This window comes from Artemia franciscana, chromosome 1 (genome assembly GCF_032884065.1).
Source record: "Artemia franciscana chromosome 1, ASM3288406v1, whole genome shotgun sequence".
Taxonomy (NCBI): Eukaryota; Metazoa; Arthropoda; class Branchiopoda; order Anostraca; family Artemiidae; genus Artemia; species Artemia franciscana.
In genome coordinates this window covers 34,000,055-34,024,015 of record NC_088863.1, presented here as the reverse complement: position 1 = coordinate 34,024,015, position 23,961 = coordinate 34,000,055, and the positions used below count along the sequence as shown (strand labels likewise).

The 23,961-nt window shown below is 34.7% G+C and overlaps 1 protein-coding gene across 3 annotated transcripts in view; it reads right to left on the bottom strand.

The window, feature by feature from the left end:
- LOC136028895 (leukocyte tyrosine kinase receptor-like) overlaps positions 1-23,961 on the bottom strand; it is a 244,527-nt gene that overhangs the window by 68,178 nt on the left and 152,388 nt on the right. For all 3 annotated transcript variants that reach the window (XM_065706861.1, XM_065706864.1, XM_065706871.1), the window contains 2 exons: positions 20,185-20,279; positions 941-985 (listed from right to left, as the gene is read on the bottom strand). In XM_065706861.1, coding sequence (XP_065562933.1) covers positions 941-985; positions 20,185-20,279 — 140 coding nt within the window. The remainder of the gene's footprint in view (positions 1-940; positions 986-20,184; positions 20,280-23,961) is intronic.

Below are 23,961 nucleotides of genomic sequence, written 5' to 3'. Positions count from 1 at the left end.
TTTTATGTATCTTTGATATCAAGATCCTGTTATTTAGAGTTTTGTCTACAATTGACCGATTCGCCTATCATCTACTTTTTTTTATGTCATTTTTTTATGTCGTTGATTGACATCAATGACAAAGTCTTCAAATTTCAAAACCTGTTAAAAGTAAAGTACATAGAGTTCTTACCTAAGAAAAAAAAAAGTAAAAACTTGTTCTATATTAACATTACATGCGATTTGAAAAAGAAAAAATAATGAGGGATAAAATGAATCTACTTAACGAGACAAAATTTCCAAAGCGAATTCACCACATGAACATACAAGCAAAGAAATAACAAACCTTCTTCTTCATTTTACGCTTATAAAATCAAGAATTTGTTTCCACAAACCCAAAACAGTGGCATCGAGCAGAATACAAAATATATTTCTAGAAAGACCTTAAACAATTTTGATTTTCATCTCCTAGAAGAACCCCTAGATACACCTAACAATCTGAACAACTACCTTGCCACGTTAGCATAAGGCCTCCATTTCCCCTCTCTAGATGCTTCTTATTATTTACGTCTCTCAACTTCCGTAATATTTCACCTGTAGATGTGGGGACCAAAATTAAGAACATAATATCTGCTTATCTAATAGACAATCTGATAGAACTAATAGACACCTTTGCCGACAATCCTTGGAAAATGCTGCGCTTAATTTTCAACAAAAGTGTCTATGTCTAATTTCACAATTTCCTAGAGTCTTATTAACTCTGTAAAAAAGAAAGAAAGCAGGCAAATCTGCTGGTGTCTAACCAAATTTATACTTATTCCCGTTTTCTCCAAATTAAATGAAAGTATTTTATCTAAAGGGTTGAAAGTAAAGATAATCCCAGTGCCTTTTTCTCAGTTCCAATCACAATACTTTTTGGTATAAATGAGTACCTTTTCATAAAAATACGAAAGTAACTTACTCCACGAACTGTAATTGTAGCCACGTAAATGCTCCTCATTTACACCTAAAAAATAAAATCATAGTTAACAAGTTGTTAAACAAACAATTCCCTTAAGGCACATGTCAGCTTGAGGAACTTAAGCTAGTTTCAAAAGTTGGCGGGTTTGTTGGGAGAAACATTAATGAATGGATCTACAGCTAAAACAGGAAATAGGAAAGTATTTTTAAACTCCAAATTCAAGCTCATTCTCAAATCTAAGCCCTATAAGCACATTTTTCCTATCTGAGACCCTAGTCTTTGTCAAGATGATTCCCAAGATTTGGGCTTAACTATGAGCCAGATCTGATTTTTTTTTTTTATTTTTTTTTTTTTTTTAGCCTCGTAAACAAATTCGTACACCTTAATTAACAATACAAAGAGATTTCTGCTAGTTTCATTCACACAGCAAAACAAATTTCCAAGGTGGCGTAAACACTCTTATCTAAAAATTCACCGAGGTTATTCATAAAGTATTTTCAAATTTTAAACACAATCTGTATTGACCAGCAGAACTATAGCTACATTAAAACTGTGAATATCTTATTTTCCTGCCGATTCTTGGGCTTACCTTAGACCCCCTCCCCTGTGCCTCCAGAGGTGCTTAGTGCATCCGAGAAGACTCACAAGATACCCCTTATTGCCAGGGGCGTCGTTTTGAGGGGGAAGTTGCCCACCACTAATTTGGAAAAGATGTTATGCAGCCCATGCCCCTCGACTATCCAGATATAAGCCCTTCTTGCCCTCACCCCTTAGAATGCTGGAGATTCACCCCTGCTCAGTGCTGTGACCGCCCAAACATCATCCTATTCAGATTGAAGCAAGACACTAGTTAAGTTCGATAGCTGCTTCATAATGTGCTTTTGGCGCGCCTTTTTTTGAGGGGGTACCGCATATCTGTCACTAGAGAAAGAAGTTTGGTGCTCGAATTTCGGACATGCAAATAACATACTCTAGGTAATTCCTCTTCCGGTATTTGATGACTTCAGTGATCAGGGGCTAAGACATTACAGGTTAAAGATTTTTTTCCAGGGAAGGGTAAAAATTAACCTTTGTTGTATCTTACTTTGATTTTAGTTCGTATGCGATAGCTTAAGGTATTTTCTTTGCAAGGCAGCGTTCACTATAGGAAATTCTTGTCTCGTTTGTAACATGTGTAATCTTGGAAGTACAATCTGTTTGAAGAATCACTATGACTAATGTGCTACTACCAGCAAATTACAAGGTTAATCCACCTGCGGTCAAAATGATGGCAATGGGTTGTACATAATCCCATCATGTTTGAAGCTTCTGTTTGGACTATCTCCCAAAATCTACTCAAATATATTGAATGTCTTTGTTTTTTCAGTACTAATAGGGGTTTAGATTTATGTGTTTTTTTAGAATGTGGCAACTCCAGGGAATGGTATACGTCAAAGCAGACTTACTGGTCCTGCATTCCATGGGGCATCAAGTGGCATGCCACAGTTTTGTTTTTCTATTTGAGCATGGCGCACAAGCTGTGTTTTGCCATTGCAAAGTCAATGACTTTATTTTGAAATAAAGCTCTTGCTTTGGCTTTCTAGCATTCCAAGGTCAAAAACTTTTGTTATCTTACACTCGTGTGTTCTGGGCAAATTATCCTTGCCTGTAAGGTAATTGACATGCGCTTGCATTGAATAGCAACGCAATATCCTGTTTTCTTGCATTCCAAGGTCAATGATTTTTTGTTTATTTACATTCATGTTTTAAGAGCTAAGGATCATTGCCTACTGGGTAATTGGTCTACATATTTTCGTTGAATGTCAGTTTTTCTGGTATTCCAGACTTTTCTTGTCCTCCATTCTAAGTCATAATTTGCGCTTTATTGACCTTCATATTATTGGCATGTATTTAGGATGACGCAGTGACTGGTCTCCGAAGCTTAGGACGGCGAAGTAGCGGGTTTCTGAGGCTTTTGAGCTGCACAATTGAGATCGGTTAACGTCACCGTCTTTAAGAAAAATATGCATAAATATTGCTATCAAAATACAATCGACAAGTGTAAGAGTTACGGATAATTGTCAATATTCTCTCTGAAAAATGAATTAGAAAGGATAAAATTAAGAAAGAGACTGGTAGAACTTTAAAAGACCAAACCTAGGATTACCAGATTGTCACAAGAATCACTATTTTCATTCATTTTTTTTTCTATTCATAACTCAGAAGATCTTCTCTATTAAATTTATTTAAAAATATCATTTCTGTCTAAAAAATAGGAATCCTATCATCTTCTTATGCGTGGTCTCACTTTGGCGTAAAGGCACACCTTTAACGATCTTTCTAACCAAGACTTTGATTTCTCTCTAAGCTGGTCGATATAAAACTGATGATTGACATCATTTGTTCATCAATAGTTCCAGGTGCTAGAATTTACATATAGCCTTGGAGAGACTACCATTAAAAGACGAATGATGCACTCTTCAGCTTTGAAAGCCCATCAACTAGATTCATGCAATCTGTGCACTTCATCAGTAGTCGATTTTAGGACATCATGTATAGCAGTGCGGTACTTTTAAAGCCAGTTTTTGAGCAATAACTCTTAAGGGAGTAACGTGTGCTCGTTGTCGGCTCTTCTACTCGGCACCTAATCCTCAGAATGTCACCTAGACTTAATTTTACCATCAAAAATTTAGTCTAACTGTTCCCAAGATCTTTAGAAATGTCGGAAGGGTAATTCCCTAGCCTTGGTAAGTAGAAGAGCGCTTACTGTGCATTGACTAAACAATCACTGTTTTTAAGGACACTTCGTATATTACTTTACCAAGCAGGTGTGTACTCTATTACCAGTTTCCTATCTGACCAAACACAAAAACATTTTCGTTTCCTTTTACTAATTGGTTATAATCTTAAAAGCCAAAAAAATTATCTGCGAACTTTCGCACTGTTTCATAAATGAAATACCTTTCTCATATTTCAGTACATTTTTGTAAAGGCTCACTTTTGGCACTGAGAGTTTTAGAGGAGTACTAACCTATTTGATGCCATTTTTTCGTATACATTATTTCTATAAAGCAGAGTTTCTGTATTTTTGGCCAATAAAGGGGATAAGCTTTTCATAAAACATTTTATGGCATTGGATAGTACCCCTTAAAGTGACTAGATTCGTTCGTAAGATGTGATATTTTCATAGCAGAAAAAATGAGCATAATTATACATTACGATCAGTTCTAGGTGCTCAAAAGTTATAAACAAAAAATGGATTAAGTTATAAGATTTTGCTATGTAGACTTCAAACTTAACAGCTATATAAACTTAACATACTCTCAATATTACAAATAGAAATGTCGATATTGTCTCATCTCTTGGCATTTTAGCATTAATATCCAATGCTAAAAAATAAATGAGGCTTTATAAAATACAATAGATTTTTCTTCCATAGCGATGCATACTTTTTAACCAGGATGACTTGTTTTAAGCTTAAATTAAATATTAATGGAGTGAAAAATTCATAAAAAATAAAATGTTTTTTTGAGCATGGCATTCACACGTGATGTTGGTATATATGAATGTTTTTCACCAATAACAATGTGGCCGATCTACGACAAAATGAGAAAGCATTTGACATAAACTTTTGAAATTAATAATTAAGCTACCTTACCAAAAACTTTATCGAAGATACTTACTCTTCGCATGTCATACCAGAAGCAAGATACCCTTGAATAGTCACAAGGATTTACTATAGAAATACAGTAAAACCACAAATGAATACTTCAGTTTGATCGTGCCAAAGTGTAGTGGCGCTTGTTTTGTACAGTTATTATACAATATGTTTGTTCGCTCAGTTTTTTTTATGTTTTTAGAATATTGTTAGCCTATATTACACATTTACCGCGAGTAATTATAGACACCAGTTTCGTTTCTTTTTTAAACCTCACCGATGATCCCCTCCTTAAGAGCGAATGTTTCACTGCGTGATAAAATTGCCTCTTGAACTGGGAAGCCAAGATATAGTTTTTCTCATCAATTTTAAACCGATTGACAATCTCAGAAGCTTCAGTAGATTGCAACTTTCCCCTCTTTGGTTATAATTAAATAAGTTTCAATCTAAAAAATAAAGAGTTTTCGTTCCCAAATTTCGATATCAAAAACTCTTCTCTTCAAGAATTTGACCTTTCTTGAGAGTTTTAAAGTTCTATGACTTTTAATGATAGCCAATAGTGAATGGAGGGCTGATTGCCATCCATTTACTTTTGACTCTTAAAAAGGGCGCTAAAACTTTCGACTTCCGATTAAATGAGCTCCATCCGATCTAAAGTTTATATGACTACCAACTCCACAAAAACCTTAAATGCCCCGAGCCTAACTTTCATCCCTTGCCCATGGGCTCTGGGGGATTGTTTCTACCCTAAAGACGTTGATATATGATTTTTGGAGTATTGGTAACAAAATGGCTATCTCACAATTTCAATTGAATACATTTTGGGAAAATATGATACCAAGAAGGGGGCTAGCTGCTCCCCATCAAGTTTGACTGTTAAACGGGATTTAGAACGATACATTTGATGTATCGATACATTTGATTTGCCTCGTATCGTTAGAAGAGGCAAATGAGCCTCTTCTGAAGTTCAAACGACCACCCTTTCCGTAAAAACTTACATGTCACAGGGACATAAGATACAACCCTTATCCCCAGACTCTGCGGAATTCTGTCCATCCCAAAGGCCTTATTATATGATTGTTGGATTATTTTTGAACAAACTATTATTTAAAATTTTTGTCGGATGCATTTGTGAAAAATCCGACGTGGGGGGTGGCAGCTGCCCCTGATCACTTTGACTCTCACTAAGAAAACTAGAACATCTGATTTCCAATCCAATGAGCTCCCTTCAGAGTTTATCGAGGCACAACTTACAACCCTTCCTTTCAGGGCTGTGTGTGTGTGGAGGGGAGGGGTGTCATTCTCAAAGATATTATTTCCAGACCTTTCAAGTACGTTGAACAAAATAGCTGTCTAAAAAATTTAATTAGATGTGTTTGGAATTGATGGGCTTTGGGGGTCTTGTTGCCCTCCAATCACTTTTGACTATTAAAATAGCCCTTTGCAATTTCCAGTCGAAGGAGCCTTTCCTGAAGTTTCTACGAAAACAGCAAATGTTATTGGCGAAATGGCGGGTGTGGAAAGGGGGTTAGTTGCCACCCAATCACTTTTCACTATTAAAAAGGCCCTTTTTAATTTCCGATCGAAGGAGCCTTTCCTAAAGTTTCTATGACCACAATAAATGCGTTTGGGGAAATGACAGTCGTGGAAAAGGGGTTAGTTGCCCTTCAATTACTTTTGACTATTAGAAAGGGCACTAGCCGTTTCAATTTCCACTTGAATGAGACTTTTTCAAAGTTTATATGACAGCTGCTTCGATACGAAGTGCCCTGGTCTAAAGCCAACCAAATAAAAAAAAAAACGTTGTGACCACATTGCTCTTTACCTAGGCAGGGCTATTGTGCTGCGTATGATTTGCCTTAAAAATTTTACATTGACATATATTGATAATTCAATGGTGTCTTCAGTGCTCAATGTATGGTTTTGTTTCAAACGAGAAAATTCAAACATATGAATGTTACAATATTAGTTATAAAACGTTAAATAGATAATAATAGAGACGATGCTCTATTGCAAGAAATGTCAACCGTTTCCATCGGAGGGCAGACATACTGTGAACCGGATAACTTACCATCTTTACTTGTTTACGAAGGATGCTGCTAAATAGAAGAAGACATGCAAAGAAAAAAAAAACTAATTTCTAGAAAATAAGACCATTTTGTATTTATAGCTAAATAATAAGATCTATAATTATTTTCTTTAATATACTGCAATATTATATAATGTAATTAATGGAATGTCTGTTGCATTTAGGCATTTAGGGTTGAGAAAAATATTACAGTTTCTCACGTTAAGGTGAACAATGTAAGGTTATTAAGTAAGATTATAAGTCTAAATTATCTCAAGGTAAACGAGTATCATAGACTTACTTTTTTCTAGAAATCTAAGAAAATTTAAAAAAACAAAGGTATTGTTATATTATTGTACAAAAAAAATTAACACTACACTCTAAGATCATCAAGCTAACTATTTATGTTCTAGTTTGGCTACTTTGGGTACTTACGGTGTCTAGCTTACTGTATGAAGCTCCAAATAAGATTGAATTATGGGAAAATGGGGCATTTGCTTCCTCCATGAATCTTATTAACAATGTATCTGGATAAATTTCGAAGCTTTGCATTTATAAGGTTCACTCCTATGTACTTCGCTAAGGTCTTTTTTCTCCCAATTTTTCATTTGGATAAACGAAAATAGGGAGTTTTGAGCATCTGATATTTTAAAATCTTCATCCTGCACGGGAATTTCATTTTGGGGTTAAAATTGGTAAAAAATTGGTAAAAAACTGGATATAGCATAGGTTTCTCCTTCCTCAATCTGACTAATTGCATCAGTTATAACATTTTCCTCCTTTTCCTTATCTTGCATCTTGTCAATTTTAATTTTCTTAAATAGAGGTTCAGCACCATTAGTCTTTGAGTCTTTTAATTCACTGTGATAACCAGCATAGATCTCTTCTATATCTATTTACTTTTACCCGACTCACTTTGAAATCGATCCACAATTGGGCCCCCATGGTGGAACCTTTGTTTGAATTACCAAAGAATTTATCTGTTTTAAACAAGTATTTGTTGAATGCTCACAGGTAAATTTATACCAAATGCTATTTTGGTGACCTTTGATCTTATATTAGAGTGGGCATAGTGCAGAGGTGACATGAAAATGTGTCACAAATTTTAGGAACCTTCAACTTAGCAGGGTTTATTATAAGCGTCTGTATTAAAGTTTTTTTTTGGACAATGAGACATTATTAACAATTGAAAAAATTAAAATCAAGGTATATGATCAAAGAAACAAAAGCTGAGAATCCGTAAAATTTGAAGGCATTTGAGTGTCAAAAATTTAGAACAGAAGCTCTAAATTGTAAAAAAAAGAAAAACAAAATGAAATATAAGACTGCCAGTGGGTATAAAAATATTGAAGAGCTATGTATTGGCTTCCCATTTTAAGAGGCTGTAATGCCGCATGGTGATAAACCCGTTCCTAAGAACGAGTTCATTGGGGAGATTAAAAAATATGAAAAGTTAAAGCTTCATTCTCTTAAAGTAAATGAGTGTAAAAGCATAGAGGCCTCTAGTCGTTTAGAATGACCCATAACCGTTACTCCTTTCTACCTTTAATGACTTAAGATGACGAAGAAGTTTGACGGCGATTCTCTCAACACGCAGGTGTTATTAATTTTCTTCGAGACGCAGGTGCATGCTGCGTAACAGATAATGTTTTTATAAACGATGCTTGCGTTAGTTACTTAAAAACGTGTGAGGGTCAGGCAAAATCCTTCAGAGGCCCGCTAAATCATATTTTCTTTGTTTGTTTCAAAAAACCGTGATGGCCAGGGCCTCTTTACTTCAGGATTTCTTTGGTTGTACCGTAATAAGGGTTGGGTGTTATGTAATAGAGAGTGCTTAAAACCCTGCAAGGGCCAGGGAAAAACCTTCGGGGGCCCTCCCAAGTAAGGGCATGAGCCCCAACTGTTCATCACCCAATATTTACAGGCAAAGATGACGTAATCTAAAGTGACGTGTTTTGGTTCCAGTGGACCTTTATAATCCGGCAAAACTGGTTTCGAATGTTGATGATACGTAACATGTAATATATTAGGGTTTACTCACCTCAGTATGGAAAAAAATTCGTGTGTAAACATCAAGGGTATTATTCTTTATTAATGGATGCTTTTACTTTATTAGATATTGAAGGTGCTAACGATGGCGAAATGAAACCTTGAGTGCCTAACGTAGCATTAGCAATTATAAGGGGTTGCCAGCTAACCCTAGAATGGGACGTGAAGTTTGCACGACTTGTAGTATCATTAAGCAAATTCAAGTCGAAAGAATAGTCTTTGCAGCAAAAGTGAATACAATACATATAAAAATATTACAAGACGAATTAACTACATTAGTGAAATATGTTGAAGACAACCTGAATCAATCTATAAAAAAGAAGCAAGTTTGTTACTAGCGAGAAAGAATCTTCTTTAGTCTATAATCAGTGGTGAGAATTTCATGATTGAAAACGACTGCATTTGAGGACAAAAAAATCAAACTGAATCTAGTGACTTTGGAAAAATGTTTGATTCTAGATGTTGATTTTCCAGAGTTATCTCTTCATAGGAAAATATTTTCTCAAAGAATGCCTAAAGATATAATGAGAAATGATTCCCTGTCTTTTGACTATTGCATGAAACTTTTACGTTGTGGCCCAGATGCATTCAGTAAATTTATTTATACATAATTTTTTTTATATGTTATATTTTGTTATATGTCTATTCAAACAAAACAAAATGATGTTAAGGTTTTGCTTTTAGCCACTACCTAGATGGCCACGCAAGTTAACAACAAATAAGTCTACATCCAAAAGATTATGTTCAAACAGGTTTTGCGACGCCACTCGATTACTTCTCCTCCTAGAAGACATTAATTTTTCTCATTCCAAGTTAGTTTCTTTCAGAAGTAAGACAGTCAATATTGAAAATTTTTACACGTGCCCATTATGTTTGTATACAATGGGCAGTTCGTTATCCTGTCAGAATTGTACTATTGGTGACGTCTGCAATGAAAAGTGTAGATTATGCGATCCGTGTAAATTGCACAGAGGATTTGCAGTACAAATTAAAGACTATAATTCAAAAAAGATTGCAAAAAAACCCAACATGATTTTAGTTTATTTTTAAGAGACTGGTACTGTCAGGGATTTAAATTGTTTTGGGAGGAAGAGCCCAGTCTACGCTTCAATCGCTGTAATACCAAGAGAGTCTGGTTTTTCACGACATTGCTGTGAAGACACCAGCTACTATAATTATATGCCTACTGCCTTTTATTTGATTGTCACAGAAAGTGATTCTTCGTGTGAAAATATCGTATGTCACATTGATTCAAAAAAGCAGTTTGAAACACGTGAATTTTCTAATATGAATCACATTAGTATTGCTGAATTTACGAAGAAATATAATAAAACATTACATTATATTGTAGAATATGTGACCCTGACTTTGCACTCCAAAATAAATACAAGTTGACAACAAATAAGTCTGCATCCAAAAGATTTCGTTAATACTAACGATGATATGCCGTAACTTATCATTAACGATGTTTACCTATACGTGGAAGAAGAAGTCTAAAGGACAAAGAGTTTTGTAAACACAAGTTTTATTGATATATGAAATCACAAACATATTTAAGGCATGTCACACTTAGGCCAATGAAATTTATATTATACAGGTGGGAAAGAATATTTTCAACTAGAAAGTCGTTCGATCGAGGATTGTCACCATAAATACTAAGGAATTCACAGTAAGTATATCTGCGACATCGAAAAATATAATAGTATATGACAACCACAGCTTTTTGTTGATAAATCTGGTACCTGATTCCAATTTTGTCTAATAGAGACTTTGCTCAAGAAAGTTTGTGAGGTGTGTAGAAAACATACGGTTGGCCAAGATGATAAAAAAATCAATATTTATCGTAGTTTGAAAGATGCAATGTCAATGCCCCGTCTTTACAGCTGGTGGGGTACTGTTAACAATGATAAGGGTATTGTTAACACTTTGAATATGCTTGACAAAATCCGAGGGTTTGCAATAGAATTTGCATTTGAACATGTAGGGGTCCAAATTTAATACATTGATTATTTGATTTGTCCTCAGTGTGTCAATATAATAGAACACTGCCATCAGGGGTAATTTCTCAGTAGATTTCAAATTGATTTGACGAGATTAATCTTACATTCTCCTTCAATCATTCGGCAAAGATACACTATAAACGTACTGTGCCCGTTCGGACAATAGTCACTATCTTGAGTGCCGGAAAAATCCAATGCAATGATGCCAAAAGTTTTTGTAAACATTTCATCGGTAATACCATTTTCAAATAGCATTGAATTTTTATCTAGGGATTGCTTTGTCAATTGATATAGGGTCCGCTAGGACTTACCAAAAAAAAATGCAGAGTGAAATTTCCCTTACTTTATATACAAGAGATGAAAATCCAAACATTACAAATTTATATGGAGAATTTATCCATGGTCTTACGGCACTAGTACTCTTTATAAAAGCCAGTGGCTTTTGATGGAATTTCACCATCATAAATGACAAACCAGTGTAGGTATGTGTACTCGTAGTAATATGGCGCTGATTCTTGATTGAATAAAAAACGATCAGTTTGATATCGTTTCCACTAGCTCTTGATTTCTCAATTGACACAGTAACAAGTTTTTCTTAATAGTAACAAATTTTTTCTAATAGTAACAAAGTTTTTTTTATTAATACGAATATGTTTTACTATACTACTAAAAAAATTTCGATTAGAGTAAAAGTCATTTTTTAATACTAACAACTTTTCCGAGGAGTAGCAAAATAATTTTTTTGATAATAACAAGTTTGTCTCTTAATGGTAACATGTGTTCCACACTTCTAACAATTTTTTTCTAATACTAACGAGGTTTTTCTTAATAACAACAAGTTTTTTGTTAATGCTAACAAAAATTTTCCTTAAAACTAAAAATATTTTTTCACAATAATAATATTTATGAACATAATTTCATAAGAATATTTTTTAATAAATAATAAGTTTTCAGTTATAAAACTCTTTTATTCTTAAAATTAATATTTGTTCTCTATAGTAACACAGTTTTTCGTATTACTATTAAGTTGTATAGTCACAGCAACTCTTTTCTTTATACTAAAAATTATTCTGAATAGCACCAAGTTTATTTTCTTTTAATAGTGTCATGTTTCTTCTTAGCCATAAGGTTTTTTTCTAATCATAATAAGGTTTTTCTTAATAGCAACAAGTTTTTCTATTAATACTAAAAAGTTTTTTTTTCGAAATAGTATTAAGTTCTATTTAATACTAACAAGTTTTCTGTTAATAGAAACAAGTTTGTCTGATAATAGTAACATGATTTTCATAATATCAAAACTTTTTTTTAGCAGTAACACGTTTATTCAAAATAGTAAAAGTTTTTTCTTAATGGTAACAGTTTTTTCTTAATACTAGTACAAGCTTTTTCGAACAGTAACAAGTTTCTCTTAAGACTAAGAATTTTTTTAAAGATTAGCAAGTTTTTTGATAATTGTAAAAGATTTATCTTAAGGGTAAAAAGTTTTTTTTAATACTAACGAATTTTTCTTATAGTGACGAGTGATAATAACATCTAGTTTTTGATAAAACGTTTTTCTTAATAGTAGCAATTTTTTCTTAGTAGTAACAAACTTTTTTGTACACTAACAAGTTTTTTCTGAATAGTAACAAGCTTCTTCTTAATAGTAACAAGTTTTTCTTAATACCAAAAATTATTTTATAATAGTAGCAAGCTTTTCCTTAGCAGTAAAAGTTTTTCTTAATGGTCAGAAGCTTTATTATTGCTAAAGAGTTTTGTCTGATAATTAAAAGGTATTTCTCAATAGCAGCAAGTTTTTCTTTAACACTAACAAAATGTTTCTTAGAAGTAACAAGTTTTTTCTTAAAACTAGGAAGTGTTTTGTGAATAGTGACAAGTGTTTTCTTAACAAGAACAAGTTTTGCTTAATACTAAGAAGGTTTTTTAAGATTAGCAAGTTCTTCGATAATAGTAGAAATTTTTTATTAAGGTTAACAAGGTTTTTAAATAGTAAAAAATTTATCCCACTTGTAACGAAGTATAATAACATTTCGTTTTTATAAAATATTTATCTTAATAGCAACAATTTTTTTTACTATAACTAATAATTTTTTATAGGACTAATAAGTCTCTTTTCATAATAGCAAAAAAATTTTCTTAATACTGACAAATTTTGTCTAATAGTAACGGGGTTTGTTTTATTTATACTATTCAGTTTTTTCTATAATAGTAACAAGTTTTTTTAATAGTATAAAGTGGCAGGTTTTTCATAGTACTACCAATTTTTTTCTAATTTTAACAAGGTTTTTCTTAACAGCAATAAGTTTGTTCTTAATACTAGCAAAATTATCTTAATACCAAAAAGCTTTTTCATAATAGTAAGATGTTCTATGTTAATAAAAAGAAGTTTTTTCTTAATATTATCAGTTTTTTCTACTAGTATCAAGTTTTTTTTATCAATGCTAATAATTTTTTCTCATAAAAGTAATAAGTTTTTTCTTAATAGTAAAAAGTTCGTCTCTTAATAGTAACTTGTTTTCAAAATATTAAAATATTTTATCTAATAGTAACAAGGTTTCCTAAATAGCAACAGGCTTATTTTAATACTACATACTTTAATACTTATATACTTTTTTTAATTTTTCATAATAGTAGCAATTATTCTGCTAATAGAAACAAGTTTTTTCTTAAAAGTAACATTTTTCTTAATAACAACACAGTTTTTGTAATACTAATAAGTTTTTACTTAATAGTAACAAGTCTTTCCTACATGTCTTTAGTGCTAACAACTTTTAAATTTATCAAGACTATCATCAAAGTTTTCTTTTGGTGAAAGAGCGAATTCTATTGGTGTAAATTTGTAGGGCGTAGCCATCTAGTGTTTACAAAGCACGTGATTATTGGCAGTACCATTGAAAAGAAACTACCACCAGCTTGAAAAAGCTGTTTTCTTTCAAAATCCTTTCCTTTCTTTTTGCAAGCCAAGACACTTATAAGTGAACGATGTGGCTTTGTCTGCTGCTTAACTACTTCTGGCAGTTGAATATTGCCTTCAGTTATAATTCAAACAAAGTTCAGATAGGAGATTAATGAATTCATTGTCAACCAGTGTTTGAGTATAGAGTTGTAAAGCCGTGGTTTTGAATTACCTATGAAAGAAAATAAATGCATGTGTTCAGTCCTGTGGTGGCACAGTGGGTTTGACCTTAGCTTGGTAATACGGGACCCAGAGATCGAATCATGCTGCGGGAATGCACTGCAGGGCCGACGCAGGGACCTTAGTAGTCAAGAAGCGTCGTTAATCCAATAAAATACAATACAATGCATTTGTTCATGTAGTTTCTTCAGTGCGATGATTGCAACTATAGATCGTTTTTACTATTCATGGATAAAATACGGTAATTTCGTTGTCAAAAACATCCGTGACCACAAGTAACTCTTCAGGTATGTTTTGATTGAGATCCAATAGAATATAACCATAGGGTTTATTCGTATCTTTATTGTATGCCAAGAGTAAATATTTTTGTTCACCAGGATATATTTTCTTGCTTAAAGTTATATTAGAACTTGAATCAGGAACAACACCATATATGGTATAATAAGTACAATTGAAAGCAAGAGGTCTCAAATAGCTGCTTTGACGAAAGAGATTATGGAGAAAAGTGATTACAGAAGTTTTTTTCATGATGAGATTGGACAATAAAAAATGTGACATCTCCTGAGACCATTCTTCAATTTATTCGGCCAAATCGTCAATAATCAACCACGAGTTTGGTTCAATACTAATGAACACGTCATATCCCCCGTATCAATTTTAGGTCTGGTGTAATAGTCTTTATTTTATCATAGGACTCTTGATAAACATTATAGAAACAATAGATATTTTCAAAATTTTTAAAGAAAATTTATTACGACTTTGAATTATTTTCGTTAAAAGTGTTGTTTTGCCAGACATTGAAAGTCTGAAAGAAATGATTTGCATAAAGTATTAAATAGATACATATTAAATTGTCCCTGTCAAAAGACAACTAACCTTACCTAACTTCAATCAGTTAAACAAAAAGTAAAAAAACAATAATTACATGTTTTCTTTAATATACAAATAAATTCACTGCATATTTACAGAAATATAAAAACACAACGTTTATAGAGTATTTGAACATGCCCCCGATCTGAAATTGCAAGCGAACCTTGCGGCGACCGGAAAGCGCAGTGCCCGCTATTGTTGGGCGATACGTGGGACAAGAAAAACAATAGCATAATATAAAGCTGTTTTTTAAACAGTTCCACTTTGCGCAATAAAGTAAAAATAACAACAGATAAAAAATACTGCTGAGCTGGAGACTGACAAAAAAACTGTAAAGATAGAAAAAAGGGGGACGACCTTCCCATCAACTATTGAACTTTCTCAAGACCGAGGTGCCGCCTTTACTATGCACGTACATCTCGATGCGAAGTCAGGAAATGACAGTTTCGTAGTACGTTCATGCCGTCAAAGTACAAATAGACTTTGTCTGATATGGCTGACATGGCATTTTATTCAACTCAAATTGCATAGTTTTGAAATTTTAAAGAGCGAATGGCCAAGACATTTGCTCTTGGAACAAAATTATTTTCCGCACACATTCGATCTACTACAAACACTAATGTCAAAATTGTTCTTCACACAGTGTGAAGGCACCCCTTTTCAGACTTTTTTGATAACCTCGAAGTACACCTCTGAACCTGCAAGCAAACCGTGGGATATCAAGTCACTCCCTGTCTGGGGTTTGAAAAATAACAACTTATTTGGGGCCTCGTGCTTCACTAGCTCAAGGTAAAAGGACTCTTCCGAGCTGGTGTAGTCCAATCGGGAGCTTATGTGCGTACCATTTTTGAAATAATCTAATAGATTTTCAGTTTTAGCCTTTAACAGGAGTGAATTCGTATTCCTGTGATAAGATTGAATTTGCCCCTCCCCCAGCCATTGGAGTTTCGACACATTGTAGTAAAGTTCCAACATGAGTTTTTTTGAAATTTTTAATATGGCACTGCCAGTGGTAATGCTTTTATGTAATGCTAAGCTTCTTTTTTCTATGCAAAAGGACCATATTGGAGTCTACGATCGTGTGTGAAATTCGGATCTGCAATGATTTTGGCGCATTCTTTTGGGTTGGTTAGAACGTCACAACGACTTCTAGAGAAAATACTCTCCCATATCTTACTAAAGACTGAATTTAAAATGAGTTTAAAGATTTTTTTTCAACCTTCGTTTTGCCCAAGATCGTTTACTGACGTAGGTGTCAATAAACGTCTTCATATATGCGTTTTGATCAAATTGGAGGGCTCTATGAATCTTTTTGACCTTGAAACCGTTGTACAGTATTCACTGCAAAAGAACTTGATGTAAAACAATATTCTGTTTCGGTTGAAGGTCAGCAATAAGCGTTTTTTGAAGGTAACCACTGTAAACCTCCATCCTTTACCAAAGATGTATTATAGGGACTCAATGAATCCCTTTGCACTTGTTTTTTTTTCACGCGAAAAAGAAAGTCCTTTACCGAGTGATGATTTCCACTGGCATTTCATTACCAATTTCAAAAAACCCTCCTTGTGTCCATTCCCCTTAGCAATGGAAATGTTGGGAAAATTTTGAGCGCTAGGATTGTCAAGCCATTTATAATTCCCACACTGCAAAGAGAAGTGACACAATACCAACGGATAAAGGGGCTTGATATTCAGGAAAACCACACTTAATTTTTCACCGATGCGTTGTGCAATCGGTTCAGTTTCCATGAAACGATCCCCGTGAAAAACATACCCTCCTCGCATGGATCTTTCTATGAATGATCCATGTCGGTAATCAGACCTGTTTTTCATTGCTTATTTTAATAAATAAATCAATCACCAGATGTTGGGTTTAAAAATAATATCCCAAATTCAACCAAACTTCCTCGGTAATTTTATCCGTGTTTTTACAAACAATATCAGACAACGTCAATACCTCCCTTGGCAGGTATATTTTAAAATAATTCTCTCAATTTGGACACCCTCCCTTGGCCTAAACTTTTAAAAGCAAATTCATAGTCGGCGTTGGATCATAAAACACTTCGATGGACGGCTTTTTTCTAACGTAGCCAAGAGGCAGAGTTATAGTACTCATACTGGTATAGGCCCTTATACGTTAATAAATTATACATTTTACCATCTGAAAAGCACTGTTTAAGAAGGGGGAAACTATTAAAATTGTCACTTTTTTATGCTGAAATCAATTGGCTTAATGGGATTCGGGGGAAAAAACTATAGGAATTTAAAAAACGGATTTTATTGTGGTACGTATTAGTATTTGCAACTGTGTCCCATCTGAATCCTATAAGCAGCAATTTCTCAGATAATTTGGGTATCATGCTTTATTAAAAAGAACTATTAAGCCATAGGCCATCTACAATTTCACCATTTTGCAAATATGCCAATGGTGGAAATATAAATTTCAAATCATAGTTGGAATTGTGCATGTAAATCGGTAGAAAATATTGCTGCTTAACGTTTAAATTACGAGATTTATGTGCCAGTCCACAGCAGTTACTCCACCTGATAGGATTACTTAACAAATCATGGTCGTAGACTGAAAATTCCCCACTATACTAAACAAATTTTTTCTTACACGCCCAACATATATCTTTATTTTTAATTCCCAACTAGTCCCCTGGTGATAGAGTTACTAGATAATTTACGTTGCGCAGCCGTTGAATTGACTAATTAGCCGTTTAATGAGTGCAATCATAGCTGCGCCTAAACAATCTTCCCCAAACAACGTTTCAAATACCTCTACCGATTGCAAGGTATTACTAGAGTCTCTGAGCATCCCCATAAGAGACTTCAATGGCTTCATGCTATTTAAGACAATTCGAGCCTGATGGATCGCACACATCCATGAGTTTTTCCTCGATGTCTAGTTCTACCTTGTCACTCTGTATGAGCGAACTTTAGAAGTTCTTGAACTGCAAGATGGTATTTTCCGCCAAAACCGTCTCAACAGACTGGCAGCCATGACGCTTGCAGTGCCTAAAGTGATGTTTTAATTTATATTCTGTATATAATCTAGGTCGACACAATGGAAAATAGTCGCAAGTACCCATGCCCTGTTTCTCTCCCACTTAAAACCCGATGAATGGGGGGATAGGAAAGAAACGTCCAATTGAATCAGGTTCTTCGGCAGGCTTGGAAGGAAGGCATATACAGTGTTTCACAGATTCAGTGGACGGACACTTTACTGAATATATTACGCACATTTTATATCTAAGTTCTCCCTCTTCATATTATGTATCATACTGTAAAACTAAAACCACAACCTTAAATGCTCTTCAGCCCGTTCAAAAATATTTATCCCCTTATGTGTTACAGAATATTGCCCCTTAAACAATTAAAATCTACTTTAGAAAACTCTGCCCCCTCCCTAACACCATTAAATGCCAAATCATCGAAATGTGTCTTAGTGGAATCATTAAAACGAGATTTATGTCCTGTGACAAGGACTGCGTATTTCAAGTATTGAAACCCCCTGTCGAAAGAAAAGCGGCTTACACTTTTACAATCCTCTAAACCTGTATTACATTTTGCATCCATCTTAACCCTCCCGCCTCTTAAAATGAAGTTCTAAAATTAACTACAATTAAATTTAAAAACTCAATAAACAAAATCACTAATCCGTTTCTCATATCATTAGGATTTCCCGCCCTATTGAAAATACTTCCCCCCTATCCAAAAACAAACCCTCAGAATTATTTAAGTCTGGGTGAAGTGTCTTCATTTACGTCTGTAAGTATTGTGATTACACCTCATCTGTCTTTTCAATTTAAAATAAAAATTCTGCGAGCGATTGATGCTTTACCAGAGTCCTGCCCTCCCACCATCCGAATCTGTCGTTCGAAAAGTGCCCGAATCTTGCTGACATAAGAATATGACATGTCTATTGGATCTGTATGGATACTACCACGTGTGGAGGTGTTGAAGGCTTTTTCAAAAGATTGTAACTAGCTCCACCCCCCTGCATTTACCTTAAATATAACAGACTGTTTTTTAACATGGCTGGTTTTAACATTTTACTGGTTAAAAGTCTCAAAGCTAAATTGTATAGGCCCACATTTTACCGCACAAAGTAAGTATTTTGGCTTAAATGTAAAAAACCTTTTCCTTCAATTATCTAACGGTATGCATTACATTAGCCACACACAGGAAACTATCCCTACATCTGACAGCGTGCTATAATTATGGTTTAATCCCAATATACCTGCTTATGAAAAGTTTAAGCAAGGTTGTATCGTGCTATTCAGGGTCATTAACAGTTAAGGTAATCCCTACAAATCGCTGGAAGCTAACCCTTAACGTGATGGAAGCTATCATTAAGGATTTAACCCACGAAGCTGTTTATGGAATTCCAACTTTCTTCTATGATAATGAAAGGAGCATTGAAATAGCAGAAGAAGAAAAAAATATATGTTTGGACATGAGAGAATAAGGGCATTATAACATCGATAAAACTACTTTTTATGGGGAGGGAATTGGTTTTTAATTACTATTCCAAAATAGAACATTATAGTAAGTTAAATATGGATAAGCGTACCTTATGCTTGGTTGGGGGAGAGGGTATATACATAAAGCCTTACCTGTTTGTATTTTTGAAAAATATCTATTTTTTAAAGTCGTGTTGTATCACCTTGAAAATCTAGTACAAGACTCGTGGGGAACTTCGTTCAATACCCATTTTTTTCCCCGGGGACAATAAATAATTGCTTGATTTCCGCTAGAAGAACAGAAATCACGTGACACATCTGTTTCCTTAAAATAGCGGTATATCCTTTCTTTACCAACAAACCTTTGTGCCTTTGTAACTTTGTTATTCTCTATAACGGTTATGCTGATAGAAAATAGCGGAATATCCTTTGTTTGTAGACAGCAAAAGGTTGTACGTGCGTTAAACATGAAAATATTGGATGATGAACAATTGGAGAACCATTTCCCTTATTCGAGAGGGCAACTGAAAGTTTTCTCCTAGCCCTAGTAGGGTTTTTTTAAGGAAATAACTCCCTTATGTAACACTTGAAGCCTATTACGTAACCTCACAAGAAATCCTGATTTGGCTGGCTCCTGAAGTTTTTTCCCTGGATCTTGGGGGTTCTAAACATTCTCTATTACGTAACAACCAAACACTATTACGTAACAGCCAAAAAAATCCTTAAGTAAAGAAGCCCTGGCACTTACGGTTTTTTAAACAATAAAAGAAAACATAATTTGGCGGGCCTCTGAAAGTTTTTTCTTAGCCCTCATAGGTTTTTAAGTAATTACCACATGCATCGCTTAGAAAAACATTCCCAATTACGTATCATGCACCTGCGTCTTGAAGAAAATTAGTTAGTTTTTGAAAGTCTTTGAATACTTCCAAAACAAGCAGTGCCAACTATAAGTGTAATTCTGTAAAATAGAGTTTTGTTTTAGAGTCCCCTAATATTAATTAAGATCAAAGAAATCTTACGCAGTCCGAAACATTCGGGTGAGAAACTAACATCATCAATTGCCATATCCCCATTAGTCCCGATGCCTCGACTTGCAGAAAAGCGTAAGAAGTACCTAAAATAGGAACAAATTTTAATTTTCAAGAGAAACAGCTGTAGTAATTCTGTAGGTAATACGTGAGACCTTTCAGAAATGGCTGATTCTTAACCATACCCTTCAACCATACACACGTGCAGTCAACCGTTTCTGTTGCATCTCGTTTCACAATCGATGTATTTTGTGATTTTTTCATTATTCGGAAACACATTAAATATGCTGTTTCAGCCAAAACGGCGTTAAAAATTTAATATTTGATATCATCCGTGCTCTATCTGATCTTCAAGATTAAAAAAAAAACTTTGTTGCTAAAGGACTAACCATGTTAATCCCAATCGTCATGCAAAGGGTCACTTTTATTCATTCTTTTTCTCTTTTGTAAAACTATATCTCGTAACATTTGCATTGTCACAACAGTATATTGCCTGGCTCAAAAAGACCAGGGCTTGAAATGTATTTTTTTAAACACACTCTTTAAAGTCAACATAAGAAACAAAAGATAATTTCAAAAACTTGTACAGATGAGAAAAATGTCAAGCGTACATTTTAAGACTAGTTGAGAAAACTACAAATACTTTTGCTAGTGGTAAGGTTGTGACACAGCTTTGTTTATATATGCCAAAGACTAGAAGACAATTGACAGTCGACTTGAAGTTTATGCTTGATTGTCAAACTTCTATTTTTTATGAATTAAGAATCAAATATGATTGGGTAACAATGAGCCCTAATATAAATTAGGAAAACACTTGATAATAAAAAAAGCTGGGTCCAAGCGTTTTTTTTTTTTTTATAATGACAATGGCATTCCACGAGGCACAGTTATTAGACCCTGTGACTATTTTGAACAAAGTGGCAATATCATAATTTTAATAAGCGTTGGGGGGGACTTAGACACTGCTGATGTGCTGTTTTTACAACCAGCTTGCATATAGTGTTTTGACTTGTTCAACATTCCCCTCAACATTTCCTAGAAGTAGTCACAAGTGGAAGTAGTCTCAGTCGCAATTAGTCGCAGTTACTGTGTAAAACAAGAGGTAAATTATAAAGCTCATAAACCTTAGCTCGGGGGCTGTGGAGGTTGGAGGCTTGCCACCCCACATACATAATTACCAGACCTTTCAGCTACGGTAGGTAAGGGAGGGTCTGGCTGCCCTTTGATTCCTTTTGAACATCCCCCCCCCCATCATACTCTCTAGGTTTGAACTTAAAACTATCAGCAGTCCCCGAGATATTGCAGATGAACGCCAATGACAACCAGCGTTCACATAGTTCGTTTTTTGATTGTTCAGCTTTCCCTCGACATTTTCTAAAAAGTATTGCAAGCAAAAGAAGTAGCAGTTGCAATTTGCGGCAGCCATAGAAAAAAATAGTGGCAGTCACAAAAAGTAACAGTCGCAAGTAGTCATAGTCAAAGTCGCAAGCAATCACAGCTACAAATAGTCACCGTCACAAACAATCTTGGTCGCAGTCACAAGTATTCGCAGTAGCAGTTGGAAGTAGTCGCAGTCCACTTGCAGTCAGAGTGAGAGCAGCAGTAATGCTGCCCCTGAAAGTCTGAAGTTAATGCACTTTTTGATAACCTGGATGGACATAATGTCTTAAAATTTAGTTCAACATACTCCTCAGCGTTCCCATTCATCTCAATAGCCTTAGCCTTTTCGGACATACTCAGGGTGAAGCATTCCACCCTTTCCCAATGATAAAATTTGCATGTTAAAAACAAGATAATTGCATACTTTATATTTTCTACCCTGGGGGCTGTGGAGGCATAGGATGAACAAAAGCTTAATTTTTAAACCTTTTGAGTATTTTGAACAAACTGGCTTTTCAAAGGTTCAATCAGTGCTGAGGGATCATTTAAAGAGGGGTAGGTTCCCTCCGATCACTCTTCGACATCTTCCTCAGCTTGCCCTGAAAGGTTCAGCTTAATACCCCAGTCATTCCTTAGACATTGCTGAATGCTGATACGACCTTCTGCCAACCACTCTCTATATAGGCCTAGTATGTTTTGATTTTGTTCGACATCTTCTTCAGCATTTCCTGAAAGTTTTACCTTAATAGCCTAAGCCTTTTTGAAGACGCGGGATCAAACATCAAACAACCGTTATCCCACAGGCTGTGGGGGTTATATTATCCCCGGAGGCAAAGTTTCTTGATCTTAGACTAGGTTTTTAAAATTTCGACCAGATGTATTTCGGAGTTGACAGCTAAATAGGGCATAGGAGGGGACTGGTACCCTCCAACCCCTTTTTAGCATCCCAAATCAAATATTCATCTTTTTCCCAATAATTAAATGTGCATGCAAACATTGGGTAAGCTGAATAATTCACAGTCCTTGCCCGGACGGCCATTATATCCCCGGACACTTTTTTAGACCTTTTTATTAGACCTTTTTGCAATTTTGAACAAAATGACTTTTTCAGTGTTTTGATCAGCATTGAGAGAGGTTGCGCCTAAAAGAAATACGAGGGGAGGTTGGTTGCCCACCGATTACTTTTCAACAACCTCTTCAGCATATCCTAAAAGTATAGACTTAATACCCTCAGCTCAGCCGTTCCTTAGACACTGGTAATACAATCTAGTGACAACCATCCTGCATATAGTGTGCTTTGATTTTGTTCAACATTTCTTGAAGTTTTCACCTTAATACCTTAAGCTTTTTTGGAGTCCTAAGAACGAACATACCCCATTTTTCCAGTACGAAGCCTTATATGTAAACAATAAGGAATTTGTACAGTTTACAGCCCTTGTTCTAGGGCTTTGGGGGGTTATTATATCCCGGAGAGTTAGTTATTTGATCTTCGGACTATTTACAACAAAATGACTAAAAATTTTGAGCGGAAGTCCTTGGTGGGAAATGTCATGGGTGGGGACGGGTTCCCCTCTAGTCATATTTGCATATTAAAAAGAGGTGCCAATATCTTCAATGGCCAACTGAAAAAAGCCCCTCCAAAGCTTATAGGACCACTCCTTCCATGAGAAGCGGCTCTGACAAAAAAAGCTAATAAATAAATACTAATAATACGTATACTGAAGCCTTGTCCCTCTTTAATATAGTCAATGCATTTTAAGTTACTGCCTCAAATAGGAATTAAATTTAAAACAAATCAAATAAAAGTAAGCAGCAATGTTAAAACTTAAAACGAACAGAAATTATTAGTTATGATGGACCTTCTCAATACCTCACTCTTCAAGCTAAAAATTTTCAGTGGTTTTAAAAAAGCTTCACTGGTTTTAAGTAAAAGGTTTCCTTGGTTTCCTAAAGAATTGTGACAAGAATTCAAACTTTAGCATAACCAGCAAGATATTTGAGGAGGGGGCAACCTTCTCATATACATAGCAACCTATGTTCGTTTTAAGTTTTACTATTATCCCTTACTTTCAGTTGAAAAACTTATTTTATATCTTATTTCTGATTGTTTAAATAAGGTCGGGAAATCCAACCCCCTCTCCACCGAAAATTCCCCCCTCCCCCGACGAAAAATCCCTATATGGGAAGTTCCTCCCAAGTAAAACAGCCTCTTCCCGACAGAAAAATATCCTCTGGAAAATTTCTTGTGGACGATTACGGCTGAGAAATTCATTTTACCACACTTTCATTTGAAAAAGACTTTAATTTTTCATTATTTTTCAAATTATGCCAGAAATCCATCCCTCCGTAGAAATTTTTTGCCGGATATCCTTCCCCGTGGAAAGTTGC